At 30.6% G+C, this 17,849-nt stretch overlaps 2 protein-coding genes across 2 annotated transcripts in view; both read left to right on the top strand.

Annotated features, from left to right (window-relative positions):
* Positions 1-15,375, top strand: part of LOC134236035 (receptor-type tyrosine-protein phosphatase T-like) — a 56,254-nt gene extending 40,879 nt beyond the window's left edge. The window contains exons 8-29 of the mRNA XM_062718212.1: positions 1,706-1,843; positions 2,001-2,141; positions 3,331-3,468; positions 3,667-3,770; positions 3,890-3,999; positions 4,113-4,168; positions 4,256-4,554; positions 5,382-5,469; positions 5,614-5,675; positions 6,560-6,596; positions 7,495-7,592; positions 8,393-8,521; positions 8,678-8,826; positions 8,978-9,113; positions 10,127-10,273; positions 11,086-11,179; positions 11,827-11,900; positions 12,070-12,204; positions 13,848-13,967; positions 14,136-14,284; positions 14,573-14,708; positions 15,123-15,375. Coding sequence (XP_062574196.1) covers positions 1,706-1,843; positions 2,001-2,141; positions 3,331-3,468; positions 3,667-3,770; positions 3,890-3,999; positions 4,113-4,168; positions 4,256-4,554; positions 5,382-5,469; positions 5,614-5,675; positions 6,560-6,596; positions 7,495-7,592; positions 8,393-8,521; positions 8,678-8,826; positions 8,978-9,113; positions 10,127-10,273; positions 11,086-11,179; positions 11,827-11,900; positions 12,070-12,204; positions 13,848-13,967; positions 14,136-14,284; positions 14,573-14,708; positions 15,123-15,200 — 2,618 coding nt within the window. The 3' untranslated portion in view covers positions 15,201-15,375. The remainder of the gene's footprint in view (positions 1-1,705; positions 1,844-2,000; positions 2,142-3,330; positions 3,469-3,666; positions 3,771-3,889; positions 4,000-4,112; positions 4,169-4,255; positions 4,555-5,381; positions 5,470-5,613; positions 5,676-6,559; positions 6,597-7,494; positions 7,593-8,392; positions 8,522-8,677; positions 8,827-8,977; positions 9,114-10,126; positions 10,274-11,085; positions 11,180-11,826; positions 11,901-12,069; positions 12,205-13,847; positions 13,968-14,135; positions 14,285-14,572; positions 14,709-15,122) is intronic.
* Positions 1-17,849, top strand: part of LOC134236039 (multiple epidermal growth factor-like domains protein 10) — a 110,315-nt gene that overhangs the window by 6,746 nt on the left and 85,720 nt on the right. Inside the window, exons 3-4 of the mRNA XM_062718224.1 lie at positions 175-429; positions 789-917. Coding sequence (XP_062574208.1) covers positions 175-429; positions 789-917 — 384 coding nt within the window. The remainder of the gene's footprint in view (positions 1-174; positions 430-788; positions 918-17,849) is intronic.

Genomic DNA, 17,849 nt, shown 5'->3' with positions numbered 1-17,849 from the left:
AAAACAACATCTTTAAAAATTCGATATGTGGGATCAAGCATCTAGAAAGATAACGCATAACCATCCCAGACAGACCACTCAAGCCCACTGTGGTATCTACATATACATGTAAATGTATGCATTGACCAGGAAAATATCTCCTGAATTAGTAATAGGTTTTTTTTTTCATTTTAGATGCAACAAACGGCTACACAAGAAGATTTCTTGGATTTTATGTTTATGTGTCAAACACAACTAACCGTCTTGAAGGCTACTTATGTTTCCATGATACCAACTACACAAGGGCAACTATACCGTCAATTGCCAATATAACCTGTCCTGTACACGGCCAATACGTCATCTATTTCAATGAGAGACTTCGTGGCACCAGTTATCCATCTGGATATTCAATATACGCTTTTAATGAACTTTGTGAGGTGGAAGTATACGGTATGAAGGTTTCGAATCTTACTATGTCTTACATGTACCAGTTATACAAATGTACATTTCTTCTTATATACTTTTAGTCTTGCTTTCAGAAATGAAAGATTTCTTGTAAGGTATGTTTAGGCCAAAATAAGTGAGCTTTCTCAGCAACTATAATTTAGATGATTTTTTTCATTGTAAGAATAATGGTTTTTAGTGGTTATACTGGGACAAGAAAAAAGGCGTCGAACTTTCACAGTGTCAGAAAAATGGAAATCGTAAATAAAAATGCATTCATACGATACACTTTACATTAACGAAAAGAAAAAAAAAATCTTCTTTTTTTAAAATTCTTATGAAAGATCTTCTTTCATCGTTATAAGGTTGTATACCTGGCTTTTATGGCTTGGACTGTTTCATCCCCTGTCCTGAGAACTGTCGTTATTGTCACATAGAGACTGGGGTGTGTTCCTGGTGTAAACCTGGATATCAGGGCTATCAATGCGAAAATGGTAGGACATTATTACTTCTATTTCAAACATATAAGTAACAATTTTATATATTTACATTACACGTGTTTTCTGCAAATAAAATTAATGGAAATCTATTGCATTCAAAACACCATCAGACGCACGGGGTTTCAAAGGGTTAAGACAAACATTTAAGTTTGACGTCGTATTCGTTGAATGTCGAGGAAAGTGCAATGTCATACATGTAAGCGAAAATCAAAAATCACGCTCAAATTTACAAGAAGCAGTTACATTGGCTATTCCGATTAACTGTAGCTAATACTAAGGATAATACATAGATTTTAAAATATAAATCTCATTTGCAGTCAAGGTAGAGAATCAAAAAAAAAAATAACTAATAGATCATTATTTTTTTTAAGATATAATCTCATAACTGCAACGGTGTGTGCAAACAAATCTTAAAAACGCGATTAAAAAAATTGTTTACACACACCGTAACAGTTATGAGACTATATATTTCAAAGAAATAACGGTTCATTGATTAAATAGATGCATTTTATTTTTCACCTTAAACTTTTTCAAATATGCTTAGTAAAGCTAAGAATGTATGTTGTCATTGTGTAGAAGAAAGAATAACATTAAAAAGCGTAAATTTAAAATTTTATTAAAATGATTATGAAGCTTGAGTTTTATAAATCTGAATATCAGATCTCTGTGTGTATAAGTTTGAATTTTAATTTTTTTTTCAAGTTTTTGATAACAACGAAAACAAGTATCATTTTCATGTGAACGATTTTTAAAGACTGAAATACTTACTTCCATTTTTTCAGAATGTGACGGCAGAAGATATGGTCAGGATTGCGGGTTTAAATGTGGAGCGTGTCTGGAATATAAACAATGTAATCATGTCAATGGTTCTTGTCTTGAAGGCTGTGATGCTGGGTTTAAAGGAATAGTTTGTGATCAAGGTATAATACGTTTCGAATTGAAACTAAGGACATTTTAGGCAATATTACGATTACAATTCAACAAAGAAATTTTTAAAATTGATATTAGATATGTTTTAAAATAATTTTTACTTGCCAGATTATTATATTGAAATTTATTTTAACATCTTTTTAACAGAGTGTTTGGATGGAAAGTTCGGAAATAATTGTGACCGAGATTGTAATGAAAACTGTGGTGAAGCCTTTAAATGTAACAGAACGACCGGAGAGTGTGAAGGTGGATGTCAACCAGGCTGGGAGGGACTTCAATGTAGCTATGGTATGCAGCAATAAATAAATTAAGTAGCTTATGTTGTAGAGTACTCACACGCCTCTATATAAAACTGTTAATGCATGCATCATTTCAAATTTTACTGTGGCGCAGGAATTTCGCGAAGTACTTATATTTGCTGTCATATCGAGACAAAATTTCCGAAGGAACCCCGAAAGAAATTGAAGAACATTCGACAGTTTTGTATCAAAATCATGTTCAAACACAAATAAAATTATTTTTTGGCAAAATGAAAAGTTCAAAAACGGTGAATTAATATCAGAATTAATATCGATGTAACACAGTGTAAAAACAATTAAAACATTTCCACGATATAACTTAACATTGTCCCCCTCCACCTCCCTCATCTTAAAACACACATACATGTACATGTACTAAATAAATAGATATTTGCCTATAAAATCTTAAAAATGTATCAGAATAATAATAGGTTTTTAACCATAACTTAAAAATAAAATGTTTACAAAAATATACGCATACATATAGTGTTCATTAAAGGACAGAAGAAATTCTTATACATGTAGATCAAATAAAAAGCAAAGAATGATCGATTTGTACAAGTGCAATGTTAGAGACGTTGTTAACTGTAGAACTTTTTAAGCATGGACTAACTAATGTTTAAAATTTACTTGATAAATTTCGTGAAGTGTACATAAAAAGGCTTCAAGTATCCAGCGAGGTCTTGAAGATAATTAATTTTGCAAGCCAGCCAATAGGGCTTAATTATAGTAAATTAAATTAACAGTTTAGCACTAGAAACTGAAAACGGTACATACTTTTGAGGCTCATTGATGAATAAATTTATATATTTATCGTACTGCCAACAACGATCGTATTGTGGCGCTAATATTTTAACTGTGGCGGAACTATGGCGCTGATATCTGTGGCGCTAAGAAATTTGACTGTGGTGGGGCCACGGGCCCATGGAGAAACGTGTGTAACGGAATGCATACGCAACAACATGTACCTGAAGAAGAACCTTTAATGCATGCTGCCCAGTAAAGATGTTATCAACATTAGTCTGTGTTTTTTAGATATGGCTGTTAAGATTGCAGAAATGTAAAAAAAAATATCTATATATCTTGAACAAATGTTTAAATGAAATACATTTTTTAAACTCAACATTTTGAACATCAGCTCTCTGTATTTTACTATGATACATTGTTAATTGTTTTAGAATGTTCCAATAATAAATATGGCATAAACTGTAGCCAGCCCTGTGGTAAATGTCGGCAGCCTTTATCTTGTCACCACATCAATGGATCTTGTTTAACTGGATGCGACAGGGGTTTCTATGGAGCATACTGTTTACAAGGTAACGTATTAATGCAAAAATATATTGTAATTCTACCCTTTAAGTTTTTGAAGACAGCTTGCTCTCTTGATTTCAATATCTCTTTTTAGGGAACTATACTTTAAGTTTACAATGACAGCTTGCACTCATGATTTAAATGTCTCTTTTCAGCGAGTTATATTGATAATTTTCATTGTCAATGTATATGATTATTTTCAGAATGCAGTCCATATACTTATGGGTTTGATTGTATACAGAACTGCAGTGAGAGTTGCGTAAATAAAACATGTAACTCTGTCTTTGGAGATTGTGAAGTTTATGGGGTTTGTATGATATTTGATGAATTTGACATATTTTTCAATAGAGGTCTTCTCATTATAAATTTGAAAAGTTTTAATCTAAGAATTTCAAAAAAGTACTTTGCATTTTACACATATTGTAGGCTCTTACTCAGAATAAGGATGAAAGCAATCAAATTGCAATCTCTGGAGGTATCGCTGGAGGTGTCCTTGCCCTTCTTATAATTCTGATCGTGGTGCTGGTATTCAGAAGGTAATTTTTATAATGTTTGGTATGAAAAACAATTTAATTGTAATCGGTATAACCTGTTTATTTCTAATCACATTCTTAGACGTATCTTCTTTTAATTGTTATTTTACATGTAGGTACAATGCAAATAAAGGAACTGAGAACAAGAATAAGACTCAAAAGGCAGTGCACCGTGAGATATTTCATTTAGATTTGTTTAAGGTTGACTTATTTAATTTAAAGAATAATAAATGCAATAAATGGATTTTTTTCTTTAAAGGTGAAAAAGGAGAAAGTGTGAAAAGTGTTTCTGGCATTGATACAAACGCTCCATCATCTTCAAAGGGAGAAAAAATTAAAAGCTCCAAGAAAAGAAAATATGAGCAAAATTTGATGGGTAAAAATGAAGATAACCCCCTAGCTGAAGTTGATAAAGATGAAATAGTTCACTCTGAGAACCCATATGGAGAAATATATATAAATGATATAGCAACACCGGATATTCCGATGAGCCGGTTAGAAAATGTTATCACTGAGAAAGGGAAAGATGATAATGAAGGATTTCAAAAGGAGTATGCAGTACGTAAAATTTTAGAATCAAATAAAATGTCTGCATGTGAGAGCAATGGCATTTCTACATAAAAGACTTCCATGATTTCTAGTTCTCCTGATAAACGACTGAGCTTTTCTGTTTGTTTTTTTGTTTGTTTGGTTTTTTTTTGTTTGTTTCTTTGTTTTTTTTTTTTGTTTTTTTGTATTGTTTTGTGTTGTTTTTGTTTTGTTTTATTGTTGTTAAAAGCAGGCACAAACAAATAGCATCAATATTTAAAAGTGAAATATTCAAGTAAAAGACGAAAGAAGTAACACACAGCTTACAAAATGGGAGATGAAGAAAGGGAACTCAAAGAAAGAGTATTTAACATCTTAGGTTAGGTATTGCCTAATTAGACCCTCAGCACCAAAATAACATTGTAACACGATGTACAGAGGAAAAAGGGGGTCAACTAGACGAGAAAAGGAATTTAAACCCTTTAATCTTTCACAAGATAGTGGGTTCCTGTTTTTCAATATGACCCCCTTATAAACATCATCAGATTCAAAAAACATATAAAAATTGAACTAATCCGATGCCTGCCATTTTAAAGGAATTTAAAACCTAATAATATGTTACCGATTTTCCTAAAAATTATAATAAAATTTTTAAATAGTAAATTTTTCGAGGGAAAACAATATACAAACTATCATTGTTTTGAACTGAAGAAAATATTGTGTTCGAATAAGGTGAATGGTTTTTTTTATTGTTCCCTTAGTAATAAGATATGTCAGAGAGATTCAAAATTAAATCAAAAAATGAAACAAACATCACAGTGCTACTAATGGAATACAACAATCCATACATGTTTCAGACGTTACCCTACGGTGAAAATTACAAATGTGACGTCGGAAAAAGGACTGAAAATATTCCTAAAAACAGATTCAAGACTACATTTCCTTGTAAGTATTCACAAATGCTTCGTTTTTGTGTCATAACAACTATGGTATAGCACATCAGATATTTTTTATTGAACTGTCCCAGTATAAATAAAACGAACTTTCTAAAAGGTTGTTGTTGATTAGATTTTGTTTTTCTTGGAACAGATGACCACTCTAGGGTAGTATTAAAGACAGATTCAGACTACATACACGCTAACTATATAGAAGTAAGATTTTTTTGCATTAAAACAGATATCCATGAATGTAATTTTGCAAGTCATATACCTTTATAATTTTACGTCACTAGAATCATTCAGGTAACTCTTTGTTGTACATGAATGAAATGCAATGAATTAAGTGTAGTTTTATAAGGATTAAGAATTCTTTTATCAAGATTTCGATGGGATCATTGGTAAATTGTTGGTGTAAGTGCAGGGTCCGCCGTTATAAAACATACTTAAGTCTGAGAATGCTCTCAAGTCTGAGAATTTTCTCAAATCCAAAATTCTCAGACTCAGCGGCCCTCATAAAAAAGTTGAGAAAAATAAAAATTCCTTAAATCTGTTTTATTCTCAAATCCTCAGCTGAGTAATTCTCAAGACTTGAGTTGAGATTTTTTTTTTTGAGAATTCTTAAAGTTTTATGGCGGCGGACCCAGGTCTTTAAAGCTTTTAAAGTGAAAATACATCGATCAATTCTTTGAATATCTTCTATTATGATCCTTGGTAGAAGAAAAAGTCAGTACAAAGTTATGATGAGCAAGGGATCCTCTTCCTAAAATTTCTTTTCATGGCTTCATGGTTACTGGGTTATATGGAGATAACGAACAGTATTCAAGTTCAAATTTCAATTAAACAATACAATTGGAGCAGAGCAGAAAGGGATCTCAGAGGTGGACTCGGGGGTAAGAATATGCTGTTTCATACTCTGGTGAACTTAAAGTGTTTTTTAACATCTGATGAAATAAATTCTTTATATATTTATATTTGATTTTTTTTTTATTTAATTTTTTTTATATTTAATTTTGTTCTCTTTGTTGTATTTCAGTTAAACGTAATTAATTTTAAGATAGGCCTAATCTAATTATATTTAAATAATTCACATTTTTCAGGGCGCAGAAAGAGAAAATGAGTACATTGCTGCACAAGGTTTTACTTGTTACTTTTTTTCTTGTGTTTGTGAAAGTTTTATTTAATATGCATGTGTAACCAAAAAAAATTAAATATTTGTGTCTTATAACACAAGAATAATTCTAAATAGTACATATGTATACCTACTTTCATCTTGCAAGCTTATTCCAGAATTTTTATTACATAGTTTGATTAATTTAGTTATTTTTTTAAACTTGGTAAGTAAAAGTAAAAAAACTTTAAAAAATAGTTCAAATATCTCTTAAGATCAATTGAGGTGACGGCCGAAAAGAATCAACTGATCGACGGGCGTCCGGCACCCGTCTCTCTGTTTGTTTAAAATCTGCTTTTTTCAGCATCACTAAATAAAAGTTAACTAAATTTGTCAGAATGCATACTCGAGGAAATGGATTATCAGTCAAATCCAGTTAGTTTTTCCCAGTAGAAATAATAAAGAAATATTCCAAATGACTGTCACAGTAACATTTGAAAAATCGTAGATGCTCCTAGTCCAGATGAAACATCTTATTGACATACTAGTAGTGTATAATTGACTAATTTACAGCCCTGATTAATGATATTCAAATAATTAGAAATCAAACGAGTAGGAAAGATCCATAATATGTGATCAGATTATTGCATAGCAGTGACCGGCGGTTGGGAAGGGGGGGGGGGCTTTTAGAACAGCAAAGATGTTTAAACATACATTAAAAGAGAAGATTTCTCAGGGAGGTTCTAGTTTGTTCAAGTTGTTCTCTTGATTAATTAGGGCTGTTCATGCTTTATGCAAGAAGGTGATTTTTTTTTTTGTCAATCTTCTTTTCAAGAGCAGAAGTCATGGTTACATACAGATAGTCCCATTTAGGAAAAATAACGCTGTAAGCAATCTACCGATTGCTGTATTATTCTGTTTTAGGACCGAAACAGAACACTGTTTGTGATTTTTGGACAATGGTATGGCAGGAAAATGTGACTGTCATTGTTATGCTGACAAATCTCAAGGAGAGCAATAAGGTATATTACAGAGAAATAAATTGAATTTCATTAGAATTCCAGAATTTGTAAAAGTGAAATAGTCTCTTTACTAAGACGCATTTTAAACATGGGTTTCTATAACATATACATGCATGTGTTACCAGAAATAAAAAACACTATAGGGAAAACTGGTTTGTTAAAAGATGATTCTGATTTTTTTTTCCTTTAATAATCATCTGTGTTATGATATCTATCGACTACACTCTATTCATGTTTAGATAAAATGTTATTTAAAATATGCTTGACCAAGAAAAGATTGTTAGGATAGGCATCTAAACTATGTTTTATTTTTAATGTAAAAAAAAACCCAACATAATGCAAATTTTTATCTAGTTTTTTCTTGATTCCGTTATCATTTTTAATTGTACATGTGTAGAGTTTTATGATATTGATAGTATGAAATATTTGTTAACACATTATTTTATTGACTTTTAAGAAAGTCTCCAAAAGCAGAATTCTTTTGCAAAAAGCAGATGGTTATCCTGATTTTTCTTTCTATACAAAGGCAATTTGGCCACATATGAATCCCTTTTATATGATTCCCATATGAAACTAATCTTATGAATCACATATATATGATACACATATGTTAAAGATATGTGTCGAAGTTAACTGTGTTATACTTAATATATTTCTTTACAAAATTAAAACATAATTACTGATTTACTATAATAAACAAACATTCAGGAAAATATCCTTGAATGTATATATACCCTACATTAAAATAATCTACTACTTTGTATTTTATAATAAAGTGTCAAAATCTATATTTTTTCCAGATCAAGTGCACCCAGTACTGGCCAGAAAGAAACAAACACATTAATTACGGAACTGTGTCTGTGAAAATGCTTGAAGAAAAAGAGTACGCATTCTACATTGTACGAAAAATTACTGTTATTCATAAGGAGGTGGGTATTTTACCAAACCATAACGAACTTCATCTGCTTATAGTGTTGCTTTCATTTTAAGTTAAAAAAAAATATTTCAAAGTCAAGCCAATTATATTATATATGCTTTTTAAATTCAAATTGTGATGAGGCATTTGATTTAAATTCTATTCATAGACAAAGAAATCACGTGTGGTGACCCAGTTTCACTACACCTCTTGGCCAGACCACGGAACGCCGGATCCTCTTTGTCTTGTTGTCTTCCTTGAACACGTGACCAGAAAAGGGACCAATTCGACAAATTCTCCAACTACTGTTCATTGCAGGTGATTCCTTATTAAGATGAAATATTGTTATTATTTTAGATATTTTTTTTTTGATTGGCATTCAATTATAATGATTTAAAATATTACTACGTGCATGTCAATTACATGTATAAATAAACCTTTGACTATCAAGAAAAATCAAAATTTTTAGTGCTGGAATTGGAAGAACAGGGACATACATAGCAATAGACGTTCTGAACAAGATAGGAAGAAAGACAGGGAAAGTTAACATAGCAGAATATGTCAAGAAGATGAGAGAAAATAGGATGAATATGGTCCAAACATATGTATGTCACCAATATTCAAATAGTAGTACCAGTTTATATACTGGCTTAATAAATTTTCAGTATCTATAAAGTAAACACAATACTTGGTTTTTGCAAAACAATGCATAATTAAAGATCATATTTACAATAACCAAGTATCAATATGTATTTAATTTAAAGTACTGAAATAATAGTTTAAATTTACGCTTAAAAAAATAAAGTGTTTTGAAAAATAATATAATTTAATTCAAAAAGCCTTTATATGAAGCTTGAAAATTAAATATTTTTATTCAACAATTTTCATTAAATGCCTCTCAATGTGCTTCAAGGTTCTTTGCAAAGCTCCATAAATCACTTCTAATTTCATATCATGTTAATTTAAACATTTTGTTTTGTTCTAAAAAAAATGCTTTTACAAAACAAATATATTAAATATATCTACTTTTAAATTAGACCTTTCTGACACAATTGAAGTTCAAAAGACACATTGAAGCACATTGAGAGCCATTTAATGAAAATTTTTGTGTGAAAAATTAATTCTTCAAAAAGCTTCATCATTTAAAATGTTTAATCTGTGTAATTAATATATATATCAAGGTTCTCCATCATTTGAAATTTTACTGTGTTGCAGATTTTATGCTGGTACTGAAAATTTCGCGGTATTTTCCTTCAAATTTACGCTTAAAAAAATAAAGTGTTTATTTAAAAATAATTATTTTGTGTCCACATATTGATAAAAGTAAAAGAATTTTTACGAAAAGGAAAATTGTGTTAACAATCTATAAAAGTACAAGGAATACTTTATTCATAAGTTGTTTTATGTATGTAGCTAAAGACTATAACAATAGGACGTTAAAATGAAGTTATGTGAATATAAAAAACCTTGTTAACATAAAAAAAGAATATGCTATTTTTTGTATAGAGATACGTGTATCAGGTAGCACAAATTTAAAAATATGCTTATTTTGTTTTATTTTTTCTTTTGATTTTAACATAAAATAAGATTTTAAAATACAAAACAAATATATTTGCAGGAACAGTATATCACTATTTTCCTAGCGTTAAATGAAATATACAAATCCCCTGTGAATGTACACACAATTGACGAGTTTACCAACAAGGCACAATCTATCACGATGGACAAACCAGCCAATCAGAGCGAACTTCATAAAGAATTCCAGGTACCTAATAGAATATGACTGAAAAATGATTTATGTCAAAAAGGAAAAATTCATCATTAAAAATGTTATGGTCCGTGTGATTGTTATATATATTGCAGAAGTGGTGAGTTAGAGAAAATAAATGAATATATAAGGAAATGTATTTAAAAAATAAGTTATTTACAATAATAATATCTTTAAGTGACAGAGTAAAAGGAACTGAAATTGTTTTATTTGTTATAATTTCTTTTTGATTTCACAGGTTTTTATTTGGAAATTGTTGTAAAGTTGTTTGGTGTTCAAAAACTATTTAGATCGGGGTCAATTGCCTATTTTTAATATATGACACAATTGTCTTAATTTACAGCCAATCAGCGTGGCTTCTCCAATAACGTGATCATTGTTTTTATTTACTAAAGGAGAAAGTCATGCTAATTTACAAGGGAAATTTTTGTCGAAAAAAAAACGCATTTCCAGTTTGTTGCTTAGTGAGATAATGAACGAATGAGATTGTAAATGGTTCAGTTATTAAATAGCAACTATGTAACAGCAATGGAATGTCATCAGGTGATTGAATGAGCAAGTCTATCAGTGAATGAGTTTGCTGGGACAGATCGTCAAATTAAATCCGTAAATATAGGGAAGGTTATAAAAAAGAATTTAGATTAATGATACAAGCAATCAATATTGTACATGATAAAACTTGATATAAGCAATATATATGTGTATTTATGGTTAATATGTGATAAAACTTAATGTATATACAGCAAAGATATATAAATTGTGTACTTATATAAAGTTACTCTTTAGTTATTCTTAAATCTATTCTGTAGCTTTTGATGAAAGTGCGACCTACATACACTGACTCTGATTACAAAATAGCCAAGGAGAGTTGTGGTGATGCTTACAGGAATGGGATACTTCCTTGTAAGTAGTCCATCGGTTGAGCTTTTTTAAAGAGAATGACTGATTTAAATTAGTTTTTATTGTTCATTTATTTGATTGTTTTTCTTTAATATCTCTAGATATTGTCTTTAGTTTGTATTGTTTAATAAATATATGATACTTTAACATGTTTATTGTGATCTTGCATCTGAAAGCTTCAGTGATGTGAGAAATAAATTCACAGAGCTTGCTAGATATTTTCCATAATCTTAAGTTTTTATGCTAACTTCAAATTCTGGGCACATAGTTCCATGTGCAAACACTGTAAGTTTAACATTAAATGATGAAGAAGGGCCAATTAGGCTAGAAAGATGCTGGCAATTTATTCTTTTTTATCTTAATGCAATGATTTAAGATTTTTTCTCTAATGTCGAAGGTATTTATGGATCAGAGTTGAGAAAAATTTAACAAAACTGTAAAAACGCACGCGTGTGTTCACTTTGGAAAAAACCTGAATTTTACTAGCCTTTGGCGAAAGAACATCAAAGATAACAAAATATGCCTAACACAGGGGTTGTTCATTTCTTTGAAAAACTAACATTTAACACAGAAGTCATTTTTTTCTCTCAAACAGAACTTTAAAATAATGTCCTTTTTTCATGACGTATATATTTTGTTTCTTTGAATAGTGGATAAATTTAGTGTCTATCTTTCTCCAATCGTCCCAAAGAGAGGATGCTTCATCAACGCAATATATATATCAGTAAGTAAAAAAATATGCAAAATAGTTTTGATGATTTTGATGATTTGATGATAGTCTAGATGATTTTATTTTGTCAACAAAACACAAATGATTTTACATTAATGGATATTTTATGTTCATTCTTCACAATGAAAAAAAAAATAATTTGATTTTTTCCTGCGATTTTCAGTCTTACACCAACAGTAGAGCGTTTATAGTGACGCAGTATCCGCCGACAGAGGACGCTGTTGATTTTCTGCGCTTGCTCAATGATCATGATTCTGATATCGTCATCTGCATGAATCCTCTGGATCAGATTGAATCGGTACTTACTTATTAAAATGTCTAGACTGTTTGCACACTAGGATAAAATGAAAAGATAACGGTGGAGTAAAGGGAAATGGTGAACATGATGAACGAAAATACTATAGTCTCAACAGAAATTGCTGCTTACCATTATATTTAGGTTTTAATCCAAGAGAATATCCTATTAATATTTTTTTTAAATAAAAGAATAAATTTTAAGGAAAAGAATTTCCTTCGAAAAGCTTTCTTTATCATGATTTCATGCATATTACTTATGCAAAGTTTTCTCTAAATACTAGATTCACAATAATCAATATAACATTTAAATAGCCGAAGCTTTTGATTTTATGCACACTAAATTCGTCCATCTCATTCGTGAATTTTCTTTGGTACTTTCCAAAAAATCGTAACTTGAAATTACTGACTTTGATTTTGATTCCCACAGACGAGGGTCATTCAAATAATACGTAGACAGTGTTCCTCATCGGTATATTATTATTTCAAGATTATAGATAAACACATTTACCTAAATAAAAACATTTTTTATCGATGTGTTAAGTTTCATTTCATTTGATTAAGTTGAATTCATCTTGCCAATTTTTAAAGAAGATGTTTTGTTTCCACGGAGCACGGTTTTGTAACGTTAAAACAACGTCTAGAAAATTTCTCTAAATTACTTTGCTTTTTAATTCCATACACAGTTTGTTGGGTCTTCTCTATTCATAAAAACATATCCATAACACTCAACACCTAGTTTGCTAACAATTGAATGTGCAAATATCTTGAACTAGATTGTCATTGTTTTCAAATTCCTTAGGCCTTCCCCGGAACTCGATTAGTCCCGCAACAGTGAAGCACACATGACGTTTAATGACGTTCGTATCTGTTTTAACAAGATTTTAAACTGTAATCTGTTTCTTTGCAGACCATCTATCGTCTGATTTAAACTTGCTACAACTAAAAAATTGTATTTTCCACTTTATACAAATATACGGCTTATTTTTCAAACATTTCCAGGTGTATACAGATTTTTTAAAGTTTGTTAAAGAAGTTTCCCGAATGCAAAGCAAAATTTTACTGCTACTCGCTGCTTCGTGAGGTCCTCCAACGTCATGATATTTGGCCTTTCAATCAAGTCCATATGTATTTAGAAACTGATATCTTTCAAACAGAACGATATATTACAGTACCTGATAGCATCTTCAGTAATACATCAAGACTGAATTTAAACATGTAAATTTTATTTTGTTTCAGCTCCATTTATTCGAGTTCTGGCTATTGACACTATGAAGTGAAAATTAGTAATTTACTCAATTTTGACGTTACTCGGTGACCCCATTTTTGCTGTTCCAAATCCTTGATAATATGCATAAATATGAACAGATGTTTCAATTTCTAAACTTAAATTATTCCAATTTGTTGTTAAAATATGTGTACCAAATTTGGATATAATATGACGTAAAATAACAAAGTTGGAACAAAAGTCTACGAACTTTTTAATTGACTCTCGTAGGTTAATCAATATTATATGCAGTAAATAAGATATGAAGGAACCAAACGGTAATTACTCAGAATATATTAAAATACTTTTGCAGTTACTGATTACGTTACATTATAAGAATATTCTAGATAAATGATTGCACTTGTGTGTTCTTTCTAAAGACTAAAGCGTGGCTACCTACTCCTTCCTCTCCAAAGATTGTCACTCCTTTCAATGTTCACTATCAAACAAAAACCGGATCTGACGTCAGAAAAACCGTACTGCACGTCATGCAGAATAATGTGAGCATTTTTTTTTATTTGGTGATATTTCAGACTTGCATGAATTTACTTTTTTGATACTTTCATTCAGAGTAAAATACATACTTTACAAAAAAAATATTGCATATTTAGTTTTTTTAGTTTATTTTATTATATTTTACTTTTTCATTTTATTGAATGATGATTTAGAGTGAGGAGGAACCCCATTCAGTTACAATTATTGATCCGAACGTCACCATTGGGACATCCGGAAAACCTCTAGACACATCCATGCTCAGAAGCCTGGTATCAATCGCCCTGAGTTACGAGAATGAGAAGCCGATTACAGTTATCAGCAAGTAATCACTCTATATGTTATATTTATATCACTTCCAAACTTTTTGTTTTATTTATATACCGGTGTGGTAGGGAAAACTTAGAAGCGTAAGCTAATAAAGTATACCAATGCCCAACCAAACAAAATTAAATATGTTTGTTGGAATCCCCTTGTTCCTTTGGTTAAAAGTCGTTCTGATTGTCACCTGTATATTTATCACACTTCAGGATGTAGTAAACACATATCAGAATACCTTTGTACATATTGTATCATCCTCTTGCTTAACTTGCGTCTTTATTTCTTTCAACAGAGATGGAGCGTGCCTGTGTGGCGTTTTCTGTGCCCTTCATAACGTAATACAACAGATAAATATAGACGACTGTGTTGACGTCTTCACTGCCGTCAGACAACTTCAAGTTAGAAGACCGGAGTTCTGTGCTAATTTTGTAAGTTGGTAATAAATTAACCGCAATAGTACATGTAACTAAATATTTAGCTTTTTGTTGAGGTCATGATAAAGCTTCATTCAAATGCAAAAGTCACGTACGGTAAAGCAAATAATTTGCGCGCATGTGAAATTTTCATAGTTTTACAGTGTATCCCTTCTCAAGTGTGCTGCTAACGCTTGAATGTTAACATTACGGATTGCTTTAAGCGTCTAAACCAAATAGACCTTCGTATATAACATAAAACTATAATAATACATTTTGATAACTAAAGGCTTGTTAAAATTAAATATATCTCCATTGAACTTCGCCACGACTCATAATAATTTCAATAAAAAAAATAAGTTGATGTTTTGAGAGGGGAAGGTCATTTACGTAATTCAAAACATGTTTTCATCGCATTTTTTTTTTCAGGATGAGTATGGTCTGGTCTTTAGATCTGTATATGATCACATACAAAGTGCCAGAGAAACCATTTACAGCAATCAGTAAAGTGGTGGATCCATATGTGGCGAATATTTCAAAAGCATTAGACTTACAGTGCATCTTTAATGCAATATATCTCTTGTATTGTTATAGTGCCTATTCAAAGAAGCTGAGAAATGTGAAGAAAACATTTTAGAACCTGGAGACAGAAGGAAATATCACTGAATACATGATTTCACCTCCTTACCAATCAACCCTTTCCCTTCCTCTCCATTTTTACTCTTTGATGTTATTTAGACTTTGTAAATAGGACAGTTATCAATAATCTAACCATTACTGCATTTTCAATTTTCTTAGACATTACCCTGTGCCATATTTCCGGGCTTTTCATACAGGATAGAGTTATGAATGAATGTTTTATAATAAAATACTAATCCTTTTAAACCGAAATATGAGAGAAAAACCAGAATTATAAGTGCGATGATCCTAAATTATTGCATAAGTATGTTTTACAAGACTTAAATGTACAAAAAGGTTTATGACGTCATTTCATTAATCCATCTGTTCTTAGTATTAATAAATACACCATATTGGAAATTGATTCGAATTGTTTTATATCTTTAAATTTGAATTTAAATGCAAAAAATATATCCATGTTTCGGCTCGTTTATTTAAACAGTGCCTCTAAATACCCTCAAGTACATTACAATATCCCATCTTTGATGACTGTTCCTTTTTATAATCTCTGTCTGTCAGACATATCGTAAGATTAAAGAACAGAAAATGAACTGGTATATTGATTGCATTATCATAAGGAATCAGGTAAATTTTTTTCAGAAAAAATTTAGCTCAGTTTTATAACTTTTCCTTAAGTATAAAAAAAATATGGCATAAAAAGTTTAAGAGTCGATTCAGTTCCAGGTTATATTTCCTTTATACAGTATACTTTAAATTCTGTGAATAGATCGTACCACTTTTAAGATATCCCCTTAGCATATTGTATCAAATTATACGCTATTGGCTATTATAACGAAGCAGATACATTTTAGTTGTAAATCAAAATGTCGTTGGAATGCATAATTATTTGATAAGTGTTTACCTTCTCATATTAAAAGTTTAATTTTTGACACAAAGATTGTACATTTATGCATGATTTGATTTGATTTTTTTTTACAAACTACACTATGCTTTGGAGACATATACATGTAGTGAATGTTGTTTAAATGACATAATAAAAATAAGTAGATATTATATTCAGAAAATGTCTTTGTATGTTTCGAAACATTAATGATAATAATGATACTAATAATAATTGAAATAATAATAACAAGTTGTGGGGTGAGTGGGCCAATGGGGTGTTACTGCCTTTGATGGATTGATTCCAATCTTAAAAAGAAGGAGGACGATGATCATATTTATGTCATGAATAAAGAACTGCCACCTGTAGCAGCTGGTGACATGGGTATACCTGAAACCATTTAATACCCTTCATTACATGATAAAAAGATCACTCACATAATTGATTATACATGTAAGAAGTTGGGTATGTTCATATTCAAATAGATTTTTGATTATCTTTCCAAATTATTTTAAAAAATAGGAACTTTTCAGCTAAGTTCAATGGCAACATTCAGAGACCTTTCAGTTTTCATTCAGTCACTAAATGGTGGTGTATTTGTATGAGTGAAAAAAAAAAATCTAGATGGACCTTAAATGATATACAGTCAGTCATGTTTTTTTTTTCCGAAAAGGTCACAATTTGAGTACTTGAACAGGTTTCAAATCATGTTCCCAAAGCTCTAGACAAGCCTTATGTTCTACTCGATCGACGGTCAAGTAACATTGTTAGAGTAAATGTCTAGCATTGTTGACAATTTAATTGAAGAATAACAGCCTTTATGTTTATAACAGATATATTCGACGCTTATTATATGCATGATTTTACAAAAACAAGATTAAGAATATATTGTGTTGAAATCAATGATTTTCACTATGTTTTTTACCTTTGGAATTTACTTTTTTTTCCTTTTCAGTAAAAGCTAAAATGTTCTCATAAAGTAGTCTTACAGTGATATCAAAGTGAGGTCAGGATGTTTGTTTACGCATTTCCTTTGTTAAATACTGATATCAAATCGTCAAAAGAATTAACACATAATTAATTCTTTTGAATCTTTCACAAGAACTTGTGTTACAATAGTATAAAACTTAAGGTACTGTGAGTAATGTGAGCAATGAGCTACAAAAGTAAAATTGGAGGTGTACAATTTCTCTATGTTATTAAGATTCTGTGAAATTCTCATTACATTTTATTCAGAGGTTCTGTCTAAGGGGAAATGGGGATTACAAATGGGTACCCCACTGTCTAACAGACTGCAGACAGGTGGACAGATGGACATATGGACGGACATGGCGATCACTGAATACCCTCTCCTTTTTTCTAGCAAAGAGTATTATAAACGTTCTCGAATCCTTATCATTGTGTTATTAAACTATTTTCACATTCAGTGACTCGTGTCTCTTTTATTTTATATGAAAACTTTGTTTTAGTGATAATACCAATAGATTTTGATATCAATTTGAATTTTGATTTAACCATAAGTTATTTCAAATTTGGAAGATGGATACGGAGATTATGCACATTATTCAATTTAGATAAAGTCAATAAAGTCCATAAAACAATACAAACCAGGTGCAGAGCAAACACGGACCTCCGAA

This window comes from Saccostrea cucullata, unplaced genomic scaffold, assembly GCF_032062105.1.
Source record: "Saccostrea cucullata isolate Sc308-1 unplaced genomic scaffold, CSIRO_AGI_Scuc_v1 ctg1483, whole genome shotgun sequence".
Classification (NCBI taxonomy): Eukaryota; Metazoa; Mollusca; class Bivalvia; order Ostreida; family Ostreidae; genus Saccostrea; species Saccostrea cuccullata.
This window is presented reverse-complemented; position numbering and strand designations above follow the sequence as displayed.